This window comes from Macrosteles quadrilineatus, unplaced genomic scaffold (genome assembly GCF_028750875.1).
Source record: "Macrosteles quadrilineatus isolate MER2022 unplaced genomic scaffold, UCM_ALF_1.0 Scaffold_7__1_contigs__length_78375512, whole genome shotgun sequence".
Lineage (NCBI taxonomy): Eukaryota > Metazoa > Arthropoda > Insecta > Hemiptera > Cicadellidae > Macrosteles > Macrosteles quadrilineatus.
Genome location: NW_026542600.1, coordinates 15333829 through 15355144, shown reverse-complemented (window position 1 = coordinate 15355144; position 21316 = coordinate 15333829). Strand labels below are relative to the sequence as shown.

The 21316-nt window shown below is 35.6% G+C and overlaps 1 protein-coding gene across 1 annotated transcript in view; it reads right to left on the bottom strand.

The window, feature by feature from the left end:
- Positions 1-3060: 3060 nt before the first annotated feature.
- The window catches only part of LOC128998444 (PR domain zinc finger protein 15-like), a 65990-nt gene continuing 47734 nt past the window's right edge, over positions 3061-21316 (bottom strand). The window contains exons 7-8 of the mRNA XM_054424573.1: positions 9666-9836; positions 3061-6103 (exon numbers count right to left, since the gene is read on the bottom strand). Coding sequence (XP_054280548.1) covers positions 4500-6103; positions 9666-9836 — 1775 coding nt within the window. The 3' untranslated portion in view covers positions 3061-4499. The remainder of the gene's footprint in view (positions 6104-9665; positions 9837-21316) is intronic.

The following is a 21316-nucleotide window of genomic DNA, read 5'->3' as shown; positions in this document are numbered from 1 at the left end:
AGTGGTGGCCAAATATTTGTGTAGTAACGGTATCTATTAAACAAGACTTTAAAAGAATACAATTTAAATTTTTTTGATAATTTACTACTCACAAATTATAATGATAAGCTTTTGTTTGCGTTATTGAATCCTGAGTTAAAATTATATATCTTTCAAAATACATGTTAAATTCTGCGAGAAGTTAGAAATAAATCATGTAAGTAATTTTCTGTGTACTGTTCCAATGTTTCAAGACCACAACCATGCAGTATGGTTTCAGAATTTTAGTATTGAGATAATTTTTTTAAGCCTTTGTTTCAAAACTTCTGGTTTTCACCATCGCACTAATAAACTGATATGGAACGTTATTTCTTAGTTGAAAGAACATTTAAAAACCTTTAATTTGTTTTTAAGTTCAGTTTCACAAAGATACCACTTTTTCTGCAACCTTAAGATTTTTTGAGTCAAATGAACTTAACTATAAAGCACTGATAGTGTACAGCTGGCCAAAAGACTTTGGTGTTCTGATATTTGCCAATCTGAAGGTATGTGCAAATTGACTACAATTTATTTTATGAAGTTTCGTTTGCTAAAACAGGCTCTCCTTTCTTGTCTAACTTGATGTAAGAACACAATTAGCATCCGCTATACAGGGTATTCAAAAAAGGTGGGGACATAATTTACTTAGTAATTCCTTGAATCAAAATAAACAAAAAGGATGTATAAACATATGACCTAACTTTGTTCCGTTTAGCATCTATCTGTCTGTATGTGTATTTTTTTAAGGAACTAATCCAACCAAAAACCAAACACAAACAAAAAAAACCAACCAACATAAAATAACCTTTAAATAAAGATATATTGCATTTTATTGATTTGTAAAACTTGTTTTAACTGCTATAGGTAAAGTTTGTTCAGGACAATAAGTTTAGTTTAATACTGTACTGTATGTAATTTTTAAAATTCCTTATTAAAAGCATTATATATTTCAGAGTTTTGATTTATGATGATACTTATTTTGAACGATACTATAAATTCTACAATAAAATATACATCTTCAATCTGACATTGTGAACAAAAAAACCTCAACTAAATTATACATAGCTTCAACCCTGTAGATTCCATCTAGAGCATTATTTGTGAGTTGAAAATCAATATTTGAGCAATTAGATATCTAATAATAAAAAGGATGACTTTGTGAATGTTTAAAGATAAGTCTATAAAGATAGGAAAGTTATCAACATGATTGAAATTAAATTAGACTTTATCATCATAAATAATCTTTATTGAGATAAATATAATCAAACACAGCACAATATGAATAAATACATTAATAAATAAAAATGTACAAATATGTAATAATTGACACTGATAAAATATGAAATAGATTACTATCACAGTTTTAGGTTAACAGCCTTTATAAAGTTCTCACTTGCATAATGCAATCACTTAAACATACTATTTGCAAAAGCATATTTGAACCCATAAATGGACAAAAAATTTAACATTTTGTATATCTAACTCAACCATATTTGTTTGACTTAACAATACAATTTGCAAAAGTGTTATAGTGGCTTAGCTAACCAATATTCCTTGTATTAATTACAACTAGGCATTAATGGCGCATTTAGTCACATTTGTTGCCGAGATCGCAGATGTTTCTGCACTTTTAGTAGGACAAAAAGTTGTTTACAGAATGCAAACGGTAAAGTCAGCTGGAGTACAAATTTATCAACTTTTCTCACATTCACTTGACATTTTTTTGTAAAAAGCATAATATGAGTTTGTTACTATTATTAAATGGAATTTTCCAACGTTTCTTGTGTTTAAAGAGAGGTTTGGCCAAGCGCATTTCACTTTCACAAATAAATATTGTAATGCTATGAAAACATTAGCAGCAGATTCTGTTAAAATGGTGTATTGTACACTAAACAGTGTTGTAATTGTATGGGTTATATCTTACTCATCCTGCATGTTTGCTGCTGAAAGTGTGGTGAAATAGCTATTTGTGTATTAACACGTTCGCTACCGAGTGTCGCATATATGCGACGCCGCGATCGTTGCCACAGACCAAGGTATACAATTTAATCTTACACTTGGTTAACAGTACACGCAGACCACGGGCGAAAACCTGTTAAACATCGATCATTTACTTTGTAATACACTGCAATCATGTATGTAAATAATATATTCTTTTGTATTAATATTTTTGTTAACCCTTTGTAATGTTGCATACTTAGGACGCCAAGTCTATAGCGAAGACAATAGTGAAAATTATTATAGTTTTCTTGAAATAGCCCAAACGCCGCATATATGCAGCAGTTCATTTTTGTTCATGTTTTGAGTTGAAAGTAAGAGAAAAAAAACAGACTATTCAAGAACAGTTTATAATTGAACAAATATAAAATCTTCATAGGATACTGCATACATACATACAGTGATGCAGAAAAGTAAAGACCAGTATTTCCAACTACAGTCTAACCTTGATATAACGAACCTCAATATAACGAATTCCTTGATATAAAGAAATTTTTTTTTAAACCCCTCTAGAACTCTCCATAAGACACAATGTATATTTTACCTCTACATAACAAACAAACCATATCAGTAACCTTGATTCAACGAATTTTTCATGATCCCGGATAAAATAAGACACCTCAATATAACGAATTTATCATTGTCAGAACCTCTACTTAACGAATCGTCTTCGTCTCTCCCTCGATACAACAAACCCCCCACCACCATTATTATTTTTGGAAAATCAGTTTCTTCAGCAAATGAAATGGAAAGGATACGTCAACACTTGCGCTACATTCGTCTGCTCCGTTTACACATCTCTGTCCCTGTCTACTGTCGTTGCTGTATGCGCCCTATGTTACAACTGAGAACTGATTTCATTCACTGAGGACTGATGACGACGTAATGTTTAGTAAAATGTGATTGGGTGATAAGTAACTATGGTGACTTGTACAATTTTAGGATGAAGAGAAACATAAGAAAGAAAAAGAATAGAAGAACAAATCAAAGAGAAAGAAAGAAGAAAGCAACTTAACATTCCTTTTACAAGTGTTTTAATTCTTTAAGTTGGCTATGATTATACACATTTATAATGACTTATCTAATATTTTTATTATTTTCAATACAATTTGTTTAAACTAAGGCAACACCAATGCTATAGTTGATAGTAGATTATTACAGTATCGACATTCCTCTGTCGTGATTTAAAGCAGTACTGTAGCCGGCCTATCACGAGCAGTAGCTTACAAAACTCTCTACTGTTTTGTTTTGTTCTTTACGCGGTTTATTGCTATACAATACAGTGTTTGGCTAGGTTTTAGGTGGGTTAGAGAAAGCTGTGATTTTAAACTTACAGTTTGTGTAACCTGTACCAAGGTCAATGACTAGAAATGTCATGATTGCGCAATATTAAAGATCCCTCCTCTTTAGTACCCTGGATAATATAGGTAAACACTGTACTGTAAAGTATTGTAGCCTAGGCTACTTTAATTGTGTTTTAATGAGATAAAATCCCGACCTATATTGACTGATGCTGGTTCTGAACCTCGACATAGCGAAATTCCTGCAAACCTAACCTCAATATAACGAACCTCGTTTTAACAAAATCTATGATATAACGAATATTCAGTTCGGTCCCTTCAGATTTGTTATACCGAGGTTGGACTGTATCATATGACGTCTTTAATAATCATATCAACAGACCAAGCGACGCAGTTGAGCGTCAGACATCCCTGTAGACAACTGCAGAGAATTCAGTGCCTTCAAATAGACCGTTACAAAGATATAAGCCTTTTGATAACATTGGAACACCGACACAAATATGCGTCGTCAGTCTATTGTAATGTGCCTAGCCGGCAGTCTGTGGGTAGAAACCGGCCGTCGCATATTTGCAGCGCTGGTCTATATGAATGAAAAATTTGGTACTATTGCGGTAGCGAACGTGTTAAGAGTGCTAAGCACGTCATTGCCGCTTGAGAACTGCAAATGGGCGCACAAAGCTTTAGCTGAGCCCCGCCATACATTTTGAGAGCGGTAATGACTGTTTGAGCTCGTAATACACACAGATTAATATTTAAGTTGAATATAAAATGTCATTAGGTTATGATTGTTTTTTAAAAGCTATGTTATAGATTCAATGTCAAATCAGCACAGTCATTTTACCTGACCATCTCAGATTTCAATGAAATTTGGTATACTGGTACACCCTATAGAGACCAAAAATATACAAAATTTCAACTTAGTACCTCAACTAGGTTCAAAATTAAGCCTTGTTGAACTGTACAGAAAATGCCAACAATAAACCTGTTAGTTAAACTTTCAAACACTCTAGCATCTCTCAAAAGCTAGGAAGATGAGAGAAGAAGTTATTGTAAATTCAATTTTTTATTTGAAAGTAAAATATTTTTATAATGACCTCTATTGTGTTGGATATTTCTAGAAAGGGATAATAAAATGCTGGAAAATGACACCTCACATCAAAAAACTTACATTTCTACAATTCTTTATATCGACTCTCGTACAATTCTCGTCTCCTGTGCAACATATCTAATTATCCTCGATTCGCTTGAAAAAGTGACCTCTGTACTGCCTAACTGTTCATTTATATACTGAAATCCTATATCCAAATCATTGGGAAGTAAGTTCTCAGCATTAGAATCGTAACTGTTAATACTGTCTCTAAAATATTCGTTGTCAAAATACGGGGTGTACGAAGAGGATGAATAAGTAGCTTCTGCTGTTGAAGCACTTGAGCTCATAAAGTTATCTTCATGATTTATCTCTAAAACTCTGTCTGACCCATTCACGGGTAAGCTGGGTCCACCGATGTTTGAGTCTGTAGTGTTCTGGGAATATATTACGTTTGAAGGATTCCTATTTGCTGTTCTGAATTTGTTTGATGCATAACCCAACAAGGAGACAGAGGCGGAAGAGAATGTTTGTTGCCGTTTACTTGTAAAACTAGTACATTCACCAAACTGTCTGGTTTCAAAGTTACCTTTGATTTTTGAGAATTTACTCACTTCACGTACCCGACTTGTATTGACAGTACTTGTGTGATGTATTATTCTATAACATCTATTTAAGGCATCATCTTTCTGAGTTTTATGTCTCACACTTTGAGGTACTGTTTGGGGGTTTACAGTTCTCTGAGGAACATTTATTGCTTTTTCGGAATTGTCAGAAACAAGTTTTTTTTTACCATATTGAAAACTTGTTTGTGTAAATGAACAGCTTGTACTGAAACTTGTTTGAGTTTCAGGATTATTTCCTTTGAAACTTGTTCGAATCTCAGGATTATTTCCTTTGAAACTTGTTCGAGTTTCAGGATTATTTCCTTTGAAACTTGTTCGAGTTTCAGGATTATTTCCTTTGAAACTTAATCGAGTTTCAGGATTATTTCCTTTGAAACTTGTTCGAGTTTCAGGATTATTTCCTTTGAAGCTTGCTCGAGTTTCAGGATTATTTCCTTTGAAACTTGCTCGTGTTTCAGGATTATTTCCTTTGAAACTTGTTTGACTTTCAGAATTATTTCCTCTATTGAGTTCTCCACTTAGTTTTAAAAACCTTTTGTCAGGTGGCAAGATTCTATAAGGAAGGAGATGAGGTATGCATTTGATGACTGATGGCCTATTTTGTTGAGCGGACATGATAACAGATTGGTTTGTGTTGGATTCCTTTTCACCCTCATTTACAGTTGGCTCAGATGTTACCTTTTCTGTATTAATTTTTACGTTAGCTGGATTTTTCACTTTACTCTTTCTAACATTGCTTGCTTTGGGTTTGGCTTGCTTAGGACTTATCTCTTTAGAACAAATCCCTTTTTTTACTTTATTTACCTTTACTTCTGCAGTGCCTTTATTTTGCTTCTGACTGTTTGTTTTTTCCTTTCTCTGAGTACCTTTTGTAAGTATACTATTTTGTTTATTTTTTACATTTTTAACTGTTGGTTTACTGTTAAATGGAGCTATTGAGGCCACCGGTATTGAGTTCCCATTTCTCGTCATAACTAGTGGTCCATCTTGATGAAAGTTTTTCATGTGCCTTTCTAAGTTGTCTTTGCGCCCGAAGGTGGTGTTGCAAAGAGAACACTCATAATCGTGGCAGCCTGAAAAATACATAGCAAAGAATTAACAATTTTAAGAACTAAACCCACCCAGCTAGGTACCAGTAGGTTTACACCAACTTTAGAAAATCAAAGTTGTGGAGATTGCAAAAGCAATTCACAAAATAATTAATAGCTCATGTAGAAGAACATCAGCATCAAAGAAATAAAGAGGATACAATAGCATAAAATTGAAATCATGAAGATTCTAACAAAAGTGAACAGCCAGATGTGGACTGTGAACTCGTTACCAATGGTTATTGTAAGCGAAATGTGGTTTATGGTGAAAACCAGGAAGACTGCAAACCGCAGATCAAAGAAGATTATCAGGTTCACTTTAAACCCTACTTGTTATCCCTTATGGCTAAACTACCTACAGTAGACTCCCTCTTATCCGGACACCTTTTAACCGGACACCGGTTAAACTAGACTTCACTTGGCGGAAATGACATCTCTTTAACCGGACAATTTTTATCAGCGCATCGGTTTAACCGGACTAGATCGACAGGAAGTGGGCGCTACTGAAACGACTGTTCTCGTGGGAAAGATTTGTAGCCAGTGATCACGTGTCTAAATACAATGCTCTCCTAAAATGTAAGTCAAATATGTATACAGTATGCATTTAAACGGTCCGTTTTAAAGAGTTTTTGGGGACGTCGGTTTAACCAAAAAACCCGCTATCCGGACTGGCCTCGGTCCCGAGGAGTCCGTATAAGAGGGAGTCTAAGAGTCTGAAATTAATAAAAGAACGAGAGGAATGGTTCTCTCAAAATGGACTACTGTTAAATATTTCAAAAACATAAATTATGCAATTTAAGGGGGTAAACTCTTCAAATTCATTAAATAGCAGCCTATTAATCCCGACAGATTCACACAAAGTACAGGGTGCGGCTTAAAAACCGATCTCTTTTATGCAGCACACTGTTCAGCAACAGGTCGTCAGAGGGTGGTGGGGTTAGGCTTGTTGGAAAACCTACACGATGCCATTATCTGTGGTCATAGAGATGTGGTCACCTGAGCAACGTGCGTTTGTTATTAAGTCGAATTTAAAAAGTAATGATTCCGTCATTGCAGCTCAGTGGCATTACCGTGCATTTCCTTAATTAGGGCGACGTGGATTTCGTCAAGTAGCACAACATGTGGTGGGTTACCAACTTTAGAATAACGGCTTCTGCCTTCAAAAAGAAGCTAACAAGCCGTCAATAGCAGATTGGACGCCTGTAGCCGGGGGCCGTTGATTGGGGTGCTGATGGGGGAGGTGCTGATGGAAGTTAATGGTGTGGAGGAGGGAATCCGGGTAATCAGGAGGGAATAAACAGGGTAATGCAATAGGTTAGGAGTAGATGTGTCTGGACCAAACTTAATTTAAGCGTGCTGAATCTGCTACCAATAAAATTAGGAAGATTGCTGGGGACCAGAGGGATGGAGACCTTTTACCCAGATCAGAACACTTGCCTAGCCAGCTTTGATTTGCACTAATTGAGCTAACTATTTAAAAATTAACCTATCCTTCCAACTATGAACTGAATTTGGATAATTTCTTACTAATATTGATGAGCGAAGGAAATAATATATAAATTGAATACTGAATGGCTAATATGTATGAATTTGACTGATAATTGCTAAGCTACATTCTGGAGACATGTGATTGAATTAACAGAATTGAAAAGGTTCGCTGCCTTAAGGGCAGCGAACCCGGCTAAGATTTTATTTCCTACATTTCACTAGACGGGCGAGCCAGAAGGGCTCCCCGCTTGTTTCCTGAACTTAGCCAGACATTACCTCTATTATTAGTCCTAAATAATTATGGTAAAAGACTTATCCATAACATGAGAGTCCCGGTCGGCGAATTTCAGCTTCCTTTTCATCTGACGGTTGGTAGAGCAAGGACGGGAGGACAAGAGTCTAGGAAGGTGGGGATAGCGCGTTGATGCAGTCGCGGCAGGCAACGAGATAGTCATGCAGCCCGGCTTCGCGAACTGCACACACTATGTAAAATATAGCGTGTCGCTATGCGTCACACGCCAGACAACTAACATTCCATAGAGTTTGTGCTGCTGTGGAAAACGATCCTCGTAGGACCACCCAAAAAACAAGGATCTGCTTTGAACATGTCTGACTGCTCGGTTACACTAATTTTGAGGCTCGATCTTAATTCTTATCCCTACAGATTAATTGATATTAATCTGTGTTTTGTTGATTATCCAAACAGATTATCACGACGGAACCTCTCCATGTCGACCTAATTAGACATAAGAATGCATGGAAATGCCGCTGAGTTGCAATGACTGAATCAGAATTTTTTTTACGTTTCTATAACAAACGCACGTAGCTCAGGTGACCTCTGACTACAGATAATGGCATCGTGTAGGCTTTCCAACGAGCCTACCTCGGACCTACCTATCTCAAACGACCTGTCGCTGAACAGTGCGCTGCATAAAATAGATTGGTTTTTAAGTCGCACCCTGTATTAGGAATGCATATTGATTCCAAATTAAATTGGGGAGATCATATTCAATATCCTTTTCGCTATGCAATAAGTGTTACAATTGATGCAACATCTCTGGAAGTATGTAAATTAGTATATTGTGCCTATATTGATTCTATAATAAGGTATGGTATAGTACTCTGGGGATTCAGTCCCAAAACAAAAAAAACTTCTTAACGCACAAAAATCAACCATGGTTCAAGTGTCAAAGAAAAAAAGTTCTAGACCTCATTTGAAAAGATTAGGGATTTTAACCATCACAAGTATGTACATTTTTGAAATGATTAAGCAAACAATTAACAATACAGACAATTTTGAAGAGTTTAAATTTACACATAATTATTCAACAAGTCAGAAACATTTATATCAATTCCCAATACATAGACTAACTCTTTTTGAACGTACACCAAAATACATGGCTATAAAAACTTTTAATAAACTACCAAAAAGAATAACCAACAATCCAAAAAACATAATCCTAGAAAAATTACACGAGTTATTAGCTAATTGAAAAGGCATATTATAAAATAGAAGATTTCTATTCTGATGTTTTCTAAACGGACAAGAATTAATTTAATTTTATAAACTAAATTCACGTGAATACATACCTGATGGCTTTAATTAATTTTAGAAGGATTTTTATCTTATTTGTTGTTTTTTATAATAGTAACTTTTACTTGATGTCAGTAGTAATAATTTTGAGTTGTGTGAATTTATTAGTTATAGTATTTTTTTAAATTTGTATTATGACGGCACTCCCATCCTTGTACATTGTACTTTTTAAGATGTTTATGAGTGAAAATTTACAGATTAAATTCACAAAAGAATTCATAGCTCGTGTAGAAGAACATCAAGATAAAAGCCCAAAAGAAACAAAGAGGATAAAATAGCATAGAATTGAAAATCAAGAAGAATCGAACAGAAATGAATATGTGGACTGTCAACTCTTTGCCTATGAAGAAAACATCCAGTCCTAAAAGGGAACGAACGAGAGGGAGTTTACTTTATGAAGATTTTACATTCATGCTGAACATTTTACCGAGTTTTATGATTTTAATGATAACCCAACAAACTTACTATTGTGGATGAGCTCGTGGCGAGCTTTGTCTCGTCGGCTCATGAACTGTCTTCCGCAACGGCACTTGAAAGGTCTTCGATGGTACAAGACGTGGCTTCGCTTGTGGAGCTTGAGTTGAGCGGAGAGAGCGTACTTCTTCCCACACACATCGCACATGTAGTCTCGCTTGGCTAGAACACATATATTGTACTTCAACATCATATTATGATTGTAAATGATTTTAAAAACTAGGTCTGAGACTGAGGACGGTGTATTAGATAATGATTGTAAATATTTCAAACACCAAAAAAATTGTTTGAGACTAAGGAGTTAAATGATTTATAGAGAACAACTGACAAAGGTAAAGATATCCGGAGAGTCCCAACTTCAGAGCCTTTTGCCCATGTTTATGCCTGTGTTTATCTTGAGGGTAGAGGTCCCGTCCTGATTTTTCCCTAACCAAAAGTGGCAACCCTGGTCTGCCCCCACCAGGGAACTTTGATAGCACTCATAGTTAGCCATTCCTGTCTGGGCAGTATTATTGTACATGTATGTCTCGTGCATCACTTATAAAGGTTTGCTGTGAATTTTTGAAATGTGAGAGAAAAAAAAACATATATGTGAAATTAAAAGAATAGAATACATAACTTATGCATAACATATATGTATAACAAAACTTGTAGGCTACATATTTTTATGGAATAAGCCAATATGGGCAGCGAGCCTATGCGTCGACTGTAGTTGCGTCTAGACATTTTGTTATTCGATCAAATAGAAAGAAAAAATAAAAATAAAAGGAGAATAGGAGATAGGTTAAAATATGAGCTAAATGGAATTACAAAAACAAATGGTGAAATTTAACAAGAAAAGCTATGAAAAAAATATATTAGGTGGCATCAATGGTGTGAATGATGTACAAAACTTGTACATCAATGGCAACGAGAAAACAGTTTAATTGAGTGATTGTGTCAGTAATTGCAAGTCTTTGAAAAGTGGAAGTTGCCGGTTGGTGAGGCATTGTTGTCAATTTTGACCACGTCTGTATGTGTGGTTTATAATTTTAAGTCACTCATTCCCGCAAAATATCTAAAGCACCAGTTTTTGTTCCAGAAGAGGGTATATCAGAAGACTGGAAAAATGTCAAGTTCTATCGAGTCCAAGAAAGTAACATATAGTCAGTGTACTGAAACATTAACAAACAATACACTTGATTCAAAAAGTTATTTCTGACTGGTATACTGTTGTCATAACTTTGTATCTTTTTTTTATAATGCTTTAAGAGATCCCCTTGTGTCAGGCTCACTAAATACAAATATGGTTAGTTGTCTATTGCAAGAAGCAGACTCAATAATTTTTTAAGATACATGAAAAATTATTTTTTTTATGGAAGAAATATAAAAAGTCAATGAACAATATGTCTGGAAATGACGTCACGGCTCATGTGACTATGCAGGGAGCACGGCAGTTACATCACAGATCTAATCAGCTATCACGTACCCCTCATTCCTCCCGCAACATATTTCAGCAACGGCCAACATCAGCTGGACATCCACGTTATCAATGTTCTGATAGACATTCGCCATCACGAAATAGGTCACCATCCTCCCGGCAAAGTGAGTATTTAAAGAGCAGATTTAGCTAGGAGCTTAAAGCTAACTAAATTGTTGCCCTTTCTGAGTACAATCAGGAGTGTCATTGGTCAAAAGTTAAATATTTTAGGCACTTGTGAAGTGAAGTTAAATAAACAAATGTTATTGTAGCTGAACAGCTGTTATGTCCAGTTTTTTTAGGAAGAGAATGGTTGTCAGTTTTGACACCAAACTGGTCAACTAATTTACTGTCAGGAAGTTTGTCTAACACCAAGGATTGTCCAGTAAATTATGTATCGAATCCAAACGAGTAATGTCACTTAAAATGGTTTACAATACCTGCATATAGTAATCCTTTGTTGCTGATTTAGGCAACTAGTTTCGGTTCTTGTTTTGAACCATCTTCAGGCCTCAAGGTGTCGAGTGATCACTTCATTCGAAGGTCGTTAACAGAGTTCAATAAATAAAACATATACAAAACACAATACACGGCAATATCCAAATATGGTCTAGACTTTACCGCAGCCCGGTCACGATTGATTGTCAATGTCCCTTCGTGTTTTTCGTGTTTTTTATAATGTGTGTCCGTTCCGTGTATCGTGTTTTGTATATGTTTTATTTATTGAACTCTGTTAACGACCTTCGAATGAAGTGATCACTTGACACCTTGAGGCCTGAAGATGGTTCAAAACAAGAACCGAAACTAGTTGTTTAAATCAGCAACAAAGGATTAGGCTACTATATGCAGGTATTGTAAACCATTTTAAGTATAATACAGTAATCCGGAGGCTAAACAACTATTTTTAAAATGAGTAATGTCAGTCTATGGTTCAATGTAAAACAGATGTAGATGAAGTTTTATCAACACGTTTTCCTTAGGTTTATTAAAAGTAAAACAAAGATTTAAAATCAGTCTGAAGACGATGAAATCTGAAGATGATGTGCAACCTGTATTTCACAAAATGTTCCCAGTTTCCTTATGGCTAGAGAGATTTGTTAGAGTTATAAGTGAAGAATTGTCGGGGTAACGTTGTAAGGCTTACAAAAAACTTCTGATGATTTCCGCCTGCCTGTTTGCGACTTTTCATTGTTAGCAAAATCGGAACTGAAACCAGCTAACCTGCTAACCATAAGTTCAAACAGTGTGACTTTAATTTGTTTTTATTTTGAAATATTTCCTATCCATTTTTATTTTACTTGCGCCACTTGAGTGCACTCGTTTCATTTTATAAACTGAACGATTTACGTGTTAGTAATTTTTCAAACAATACGTCATAACCCACTACGTAGGAATGACTGGAAACAGTCGTCTTTGATTAAACTAGTCGTAAACACCATACTCGACCTTTTGGTGTTGAGATGAGGCTGACTGGTCGAATAAAATCAGTTGTAGATAAACTGACGGATAGGAATTGGGAACACCTTCAACCTTAGGATGATACATAACATGTAATTGCATTTATTTTTGTTGTTTAAAAATATATAAAATTGCCAAGACACTGTGTTTTATATACTGATGATTTAGATTTTAATGCCTGTAGTAAAATCTGTTTTAAAAACCAGGTAACAAATAAATAGGAATATTTGTTATACTGAGTTATAGACATTAGGCCTACTGAATAATTTAAATCTTGCAGTCATGTAATAAACTAAAAATTTTTAATTAATTGTAAATGTTGTCATTCTATTACGTTTTATACCAAAGTAACAAAATATTAATGCAAATGACAACAAACAATAGGAATCAAGCGGGAAAACTTGTTTAAAGTAAAATTATATTCGATAATTTTCTTTGCAATGACTAAAAACCACTGCACCGATTAAACGCCACCAGTTGTTGGTGTAGTGGAATTCTCTCGGTTTTTCATTCAACTGAAAAAAAACCACTGGTTTTAAAAACAACCGATTGACTAGTCGATAGTTTTTTCCAGTCGGTTGTCCCATCACTATACTAGTACAAGCGCTAAGCTGTCTGCTTGAGTCCAGATACCAGACATATCGCAGACGCGCCGGCACGGCAATGTCTCGTCACTACCGCGGAGCGCTGGGCACTGAGCTGATTCGATGCAGTGAGATCGGTGACTATCCTCTAGTACCGAGTGACTATCACTGTACTTAGGGGCTACCCCTAACTGTAATTCAATTAATAAAAGAGTATTGTTTATTAAAAATTGTTTTTGCAAGACTACGTCGCTGTGAAACAGTTAAACAAAATATTTTTTTATTATAACTAAATTTATTTTAATTGATTTTTTGGCTTTTGGAGGCCCCCTTGAGCCGGAGGCCCTCGGGGATCGCCGACCAGCCGCCCTGGCCAGACCGGGCCTGCTGAGGAGTTTGAATGTTGAACTTGAGTGTGTCAAACTGTCTTTTAGTGCAGTGTTTTTGTGCTACAGGTGCTAATGAATTTGATGAATCATTTGACTGAACATATTTTTTGACTGAAAATAATTTGATGAATTTGACTGAAATTGATCAGTTCTTCACGCCGAACGCGTCCGTTATCCACATCGCCAGGTACTGTACATGACGCCGACACAGACATGGTTGGTGGTGATGAAACCCTGGGTAACCTTACCTGCGGACAATTACTGGATGATATTAGTGCTCTATTAGATAGCAAACTTTCTAACTTAGTCTCTAACCTAGCTTCTAAAGCTTGCTAACTTAGCTTCTTTTCTTTGGCAGGAGAAATGGTGAGGTATGCAGGATCCCAGACATCGAAGGCCCAGAAGAAGCAAAGTATTTAGGTTTAATAAGAGATCAGAAACTGACATAGACTCCCCATATTGACAGCCTGTGTAGTAAACTGAAGAGCAGTGTCTATGTGATAAGAAGGATAAAAACCATAAGTGACACCAACATAGCCAAGATTGCTTACCACTCACTGTTTGAATCACATCTTCGATATGGCCTTGAAGTATGGGGAAACTCATCGGCAACCAACCTCCAACGTGTGCTTATCCACCAGAAAAAAGCAGTAAAAATATTAGCTGACATGGACAAGAGAGAAAGTCACAGTCCGAAATTCCGTGAGCTAAAAATCCTAACAATTACAAGCCTGTACATCCTAGCTGTGGCTACTCGTGCAAGCAGGCTACAGCTCCAACGAGGTACGGATAGGCACAGCCATAACACCCGACAGACTATGAATTACACACTTCCAGTCCATCATCTAACTCTTTTTGAAGAAAAGCCTTCCTACATGGGAGTGAAGTTCCTGAACCTGCTTCCAGAGACAATAAAAGGCCCCAGCATAAGCAGCACCAGACAACGTTTAATGGCTTGGCTTGTGGAGAGACCATTCTACACAGTTGAGGAGTTGATGAACTGGAGAACTTCACCGATATTCCAGTGAGGACTAAACAACCCTCATAGTAATAACCATCACTACTGACAGCGCCTCTAAGCCCAACAACTTTACGCTATTTTATCATTAAATCTCTGTAATGTTTGACGCCTATTCTGTACTCTATGTTCAAGAATAAAGGATTCTGATTCTGATTCTAAAGACAATGTGACTAAACTGAATGGACAATGGACTAAAAATGCTGTTACTGTTGAAAGAATAAATAAATAAATAAATAAACTCTCAGATCACGTTATTAAGCCTATCTGAGGAAAATGAAAGTTTTAGAGAAGAAATCGATGCTATCAGAGCCCAAGATCGGACAGTAATAAATAAACTCGCCGATTTAGAAAGTCGTTCTCGCTGCAACAATTTATTATTTAAAGGGTTACGTTGGAGTAAAAATACAAACGACTTTAGAGAAGTCGTGGATAAGTTCTGTAGGGAGGTTATGGGACGGTGGGCAATCTGTGTATAAATAGGGCGCATCTTCTTGGCAAAAAAGGGTCGGCAATTATCGCACACTTCCTGTCGGACTCCAAGATTGACTATTTGATGTCCCGCGTGAGTTTTTTTTATTAATTGAGTTCAGTGAAAACAATGGATTTACAATTTTAAATGGACGATCTTTTAGTGATTTAGAGGGAGAGTATACTTTTATCGGTTCCAGGGGCTGTTCAATCATATATTTAGCTTTAGTTTCAGTTGTCTGCACTTGGTCCACAACTTTAAAGTGACGGCATACCCAAATTCAGATCACCTGCCAATAGAAGTCAGCTTTTGTGTTGGTGGTCCTGGTGCGGTGGTTGGGGAGGGGGAGGGTGTCTGGTTTCTTTGTTGACGAAACTAAATTGGAAGCTACAAGATAGCGATGATTTCTGCAAAAAGCTGAGAGCTTACGCTTCTCAAATTGAAATCACTGATAATAACCAAGATAACGTGGACCTAATTATTGGAATGATTACAAGCGCAGAGAAAGTGAATTGCATTGCTTCAAAAGATAAGGCATAGCAAACAACTGTGGTTTGATTTTGATTGGTTGGTAGTATGTAAGACCTTGTTTCATCAACTTAACTTGTTTTGTAAGACTAACTCTGAATTGGTTAAGTTAAAGTATCTAGAGAGCCAAAGACGTTTCAGAAATGTGTGTAGGAATAAAAAAAACTATATTTTGATCAATTAATCGACGGCGTAAGAAATGTGAAAGACTCAAAATCGTTCTGGAAAGCCGTGAATGTTTTAAAGATAAAGAATCGAGATAAGGGCGTGGGAAACATTACACCTCTGTAATAGGTGTAATAGGTAATAGGTGGGTCAACCACTTTCAGAATTTGCTTATCCTGCCGCTGTCGTCTGCTTGCGCAAGTTTTGCGCTCCCTCTACTGTAGTTAAGGACAATGACCTTGATCGCAATTTTACACTGCTGGAATTAAAGACCGTGCTTTCAGGAGTAGGATGTAATAAGGCTCCAGGTGTAGACAGGGTGCCTGCCGTATGAGTTTTTAAAAAATTATCCTGATGTTTTTATGTTGAAGTTATTAGATGTTTACAGTAAAAGGTTTTTCAAATGCAATTTAGCCCACAGTTTAAAAAACAATCCACAATCTTTCCTTACATAAAAAGGGGGATATTAATCAGGTTGAAAATTACAGGTGTCTGCCTAATTCATTGATTGCATTTGTAAAATATTTGTAAGTTTAATGAACAATAGATTGACTGAATGGGTTGAAAAACTTGAACTTTTAACAGAATTCCAAGCAGGGTTTAGGCAAGGTTATTCAACCGTGGATAATATCTTTAATTTTTATTCTATCTTCAATTTACAGCTTAATGTTAAGAGGAGAAAGTGTTAACATTTTTTGTGGATTTTTTGTCGGCTTTCGACGTAATAGATAGGAATGCTTTGAATTTTAAATGATCGTGCCTAGGTGTGTCAAATACGGTTTTCATACGGAAGGTAGAAAAATCAATATGTTGATGTACGCAGACGATATAGTATTTTTGGCTCCTACAGCGACCTGTCTACAGTTGATGATTTCAAATTTAGAAAAATATTGTGATAATTGGAATTTAAAAGTAAACCTAACAAAATCAAAGATACTGCAATAGTTTATAGGAAAGGGAGGGAAGTTGGATAACAATTAAGTGGTTTTTTTAAGGGGAAACCAATGGAAATTGTAAATGAATATAAATATTTAGGTGTTTTGTTTATGACATCCTTATCCTGGGAAGCACATTTTAAGGAGAAATCTAGGGTATCAAAGTATGCTATGAACTCATCATGGTCTAGATTTGTTAAATTGTAGGACTGCTTCTTTTAGTTCTAAATGTATTTGTTTTAATTCTATTATTATTAGATCCATTTTGTGTTACAGTGCACATGTTTGGGGTATGTTTGGGGTTGCTATGAAAGTGCACAGTTAGAAGCTGTTCAAAGGAGGTTCATTAAAAAGTTGTTAAATTGCCTACAAGCACAGAAAACTCTGTTTTGTATTTAGAGACAAATTTGGAAAAATTACATTTATTCACATTAGGTCAAAATATAAATTATTTAAAGAAAATTATGTTTAAAATGTCAACAGATCGTTTGCCTAGAGTTTTGTTTTTTTTTAGGAGAAATTATTACAAAGAATGTTGGTTGTATTTCACTTTGGAAATTACTTGGTAGAAAACTCGAAGTTGAGATTTATTTTAAGTCGTGGGAACAGCAGAGGGATCGGGTAGTGGCACAGCTTACGACAGTTTTTGAGTGTGAAAGAGAGCGATTGCAAGGTTTTTGTGTAGGACAAGCGATGAAAGCGCGATATCGAGACCAGTACTTGCTTCTTGAGCTCGACGAGGCAGCAGGACATTGCTGATAAGGCTGACCTTGGACTTAATGTGTTGTGGCTCATTAAGGCTACAGCTCAGCTGATTGATTTAAATTATAAACCATGGAACAATGGAAGTGGGCTTTGCTTCCTCTGTAATTTAAATAAAGTTGAAACAGTATTCCATTTTGTGGCAGAATGTCCAATAAAAAAAAACATTAGATTCAAATGGTTAGGTAGACATTTCTTGGCTTAAGCTGAGTTTATTTCACATTTAAATGGGGAGGATTGGAGTTGCTGTGTAATTTTTTAAGGGTATTAGAGATGGGATTATATCCAAGAATTTTATAATGGTTGTAATGGTTGTATCAATAGAGTTAACTACCAAGGCGTCAGTGTTTAAAGTATCTAGTGAATTACAAAGTTAAATGTTACATGTATGCAGTAAAAACATTGGTGAAGTACTATTCTAGTTACTGAATAATCAATCTTATATTTTATTTGTTTAAATACTTTGATACGAGTACTAACAAATTAAAGTACTCACTTTCCAGTATGTAGAAATGCACATGTTTTGAAGCTCATATTTAACTGTACAGAATATCATTATGGGTACTGCTTCAAGAAAGTTAGTGTAAAATACAATAATTTTACTCAAATAAATTGAAAACTTAGAGATATTATTTTACTCATAAAAACTAAAAGAAAATAACAAATATCTGTCAGTTTGGTTAGAGAAGTAATTTCCTGGAGAAACATTAAAAACAAACGACAACTACGTGTTATCAGTTGTGGCAACTACAGACTACAAAGTTCATGTCTGTTATCTGAGCCTTACTACATAAAATGACAACAATAGATTATAACTCATTGTTCCTAACTTAAAGTAAAGTTGAGTTATTTGTTTTTCAATCTTTTCCTAATTAACAAATTGTGCTTTATTGTAAATCGTTTCATACTATATGACATTGACCTATGGATGAAAAAACTGTATTATTGTTTGATGACTCCTGTCTGTACAATGTTACTGATCTGGATGAAGAAGTTGAACTTATACGTTCATCTCTTTATAAGGACATTACTACCATTGTTGCAAACTATGATGAAATAAAAGATACACCTTTATTGACAAATCTGGCACAGTTAATTTTAAAAATGAATATGATGCACAGAAATGGAAAATAAGTTTCTTATGTAAATATATATAATTGTAAATTAAAAGTGGAGTTGGATAATCTTAAAAATATTGTAAAAAAAGAAAAGGAAGCCCCTTCCTTTAAGGGTTTTACGGGTTTTATTAGGTCTGAAGATATGAACAAGTCTTTTAAGATTCAAGACTCTGCGAATGAGGAAATAGATGAACCAAAGATGCAACTATCAAAACTACAGCAACAGGTAAATGAGCATAAAACTGAAAAGCAACGACTATCATCACAATATAATGAATTGCAAACTGCTTTACATGAAAAAAATTATATCATTTATAAACAAAAAGAGGAAAACGCCGATCTTAAATCCAAACTTACATTTCAAAAGAAACAACTCAAGCAACCTGTGAAAGATGTTGATCTATGGTTTACAGATGACATTATGCAGGTATATTTTAATTCACTTCAAAACAGTACTAATGGCTGATTAGACATTCTTGTGCTTGGTCCTGCGATAACGCAACTTCTCAAAGTTGTAGCTACAAAGGACATACAAAGCCAGCTTGAGCTCTTGTCATTTTCATCCAAACGCTTTATCTTGCTATGCATAAATAACAGGGTAGACGTAACTACACCTGATTCAGGTTCCCATTGGAGTTTACTGACTTGTGATCGTCAGACCAACAAAGCGTACCACTGGGATTCAGTTCGAGGAAATAACAGGGATGCTGCTCTCAGAGTTGCCAAAAACTTTGCTGATAATAATGTTGAAGAATTCCCATGCAAGCAACAACCAAACTCGTTTGAATGTGAATGCACTCACATAGTTCACTTGTGAATGCACATTAGTGATTGAAAACATTTTAAAATATGACAGAATAACTCCAGCTATCGATAGCATTGGTGTTGTGGAAAATTCAGTTGTAAAAAGTATGTCACTCAAACAAAAGGAACAACATAATACTGAGCTAATTGATGAAGATTCTCAAAAAACTATAATACCTAGTGAACAAGTCTATTCAGTTGCTAAACGAAAACTTCAGAAGATAAGTGACTAACATCAACTACACAAACCATCGGTTATTTCAACGCAAAATAGATCAGAACCACTGTTAAAGTTGACACAAGGTGAGCTACAAAGTACCCAGTCAAATGATAAAGAATCCAAAGGTTGCCTCAATCAGTTATGATGCAACCTCCAATCTACAGGAAAATTCAAGAAATTTTATTACCTTAGGAAAGGGAAGACAGGACAAATCAAACTTTCCAAATAATGACATGAAACGACTTAAATCTCTAAAAGTTGAAGTCATAGGAGACAGCCATGCCAGAGGTATTGCAGAACGGCTCATAGAAACAATTTCAAGTAATTTCCAAATATGTGGATCCACTTTCCCCAATGCAAAATTTGATCAGCTGACCAAGAATCATCATACCTGGGGAAATAACCATTTAACTGTTTTATTTGCTGGAGCAAATGATATATATAGTGGCGATGTAAAACCATTGTATCCAGGAATAAAAACGAAGGTGGCTAGTGTGAAAACACCTCTGTTTTTAATCAGCTTACCGTTCCGCAAAGACATTCCTCTTTCCCATAGGATTAATAATGACATTTTGAATTATAACATCTTCTTAAATGATGTAGCTCAACAAAACAAAAATGTATATTTCATCAATGGATCATTGTTCTCTGCTAAGTATTACTACAAAGATGGAGTTCATCTGAACAGCAAGGGTAAATATAGAATTAGCAAATACATAAAAACAAACTATGACATGATAAACAGTGATGCAAGAGCTACGAAAAACTCTCATAAAGAAGTCAGGAGCACAACACTTCATGTTAACCAGTTCCTAAAGAAAAGTATCAATGAAGTTCATTCTGTTCTGTTTGAGGCCCTGATGGACCAGGCTTTTGCCCATTGTGTCGCAAGGGATTTTGGAATGAATGAGGAATTGCTGCTAGGTTCAAGAGCAAGTTTGGTGGAGTAAGTGTAAAAACATACAGACAGCGTAGCGTAGCGCAGCGTAGCGCAGCGCAGCGCATGTTTTAAATCAAAACCGTGCATTGAAATGAGGTATGACATACTAGTAGCGTATTTCGGCGTAGCGTAGCGCAGCGCAGCGCAGCGTACGACCGAGGAACAAACTATTTTGTTTTTCTCAGAGCGTATTGGAGCGCATTCGACTGCAGACACGCTTAAAAGTCAATTCTAGTCTCTTTTCTGCATCAATTGGTCCTCTTCAATTAGTTGTAAGCTTCTCTCAATCATCCTTCACCAAACTAAATATGTAATCGAACGTTGTAGTCGACATTCTTGCATAATTCTTAAACCGAGACTCGTGTTTCCTAAGGATTTGAAATAAGATGTATTCACCATACCTGTTCCTGCCTTTACACACTTCATGCACCCCGACACTTCTCCTACTGATCAAAAACTGCCACCTTAAGGTATTTTCGACAAAACTAATACGAGCCGTCTTCGACAGTGTTATCTTCTACAGGGTGTCACAAAAAAGTGTGATGGGCTATACAGGACCTAATTCTACATGCAAAATAAGTCAAAAATGAAGAATAAATTTTTTTGGATTTCGGCTTAGTTTAGCCGTAATCCGCCATTTTGTTTTTTGGGGGAAATATTTATTATTTCAAAATCCCTTTGGGACATTTTTACGAAACTTGGCAAAATTGTTTACACTATAGTAAGTAACATTTATGAAAAAAATTATTATTTTAATTTTCCAAATTTCAAAATGGCGGCCGTTTGAATT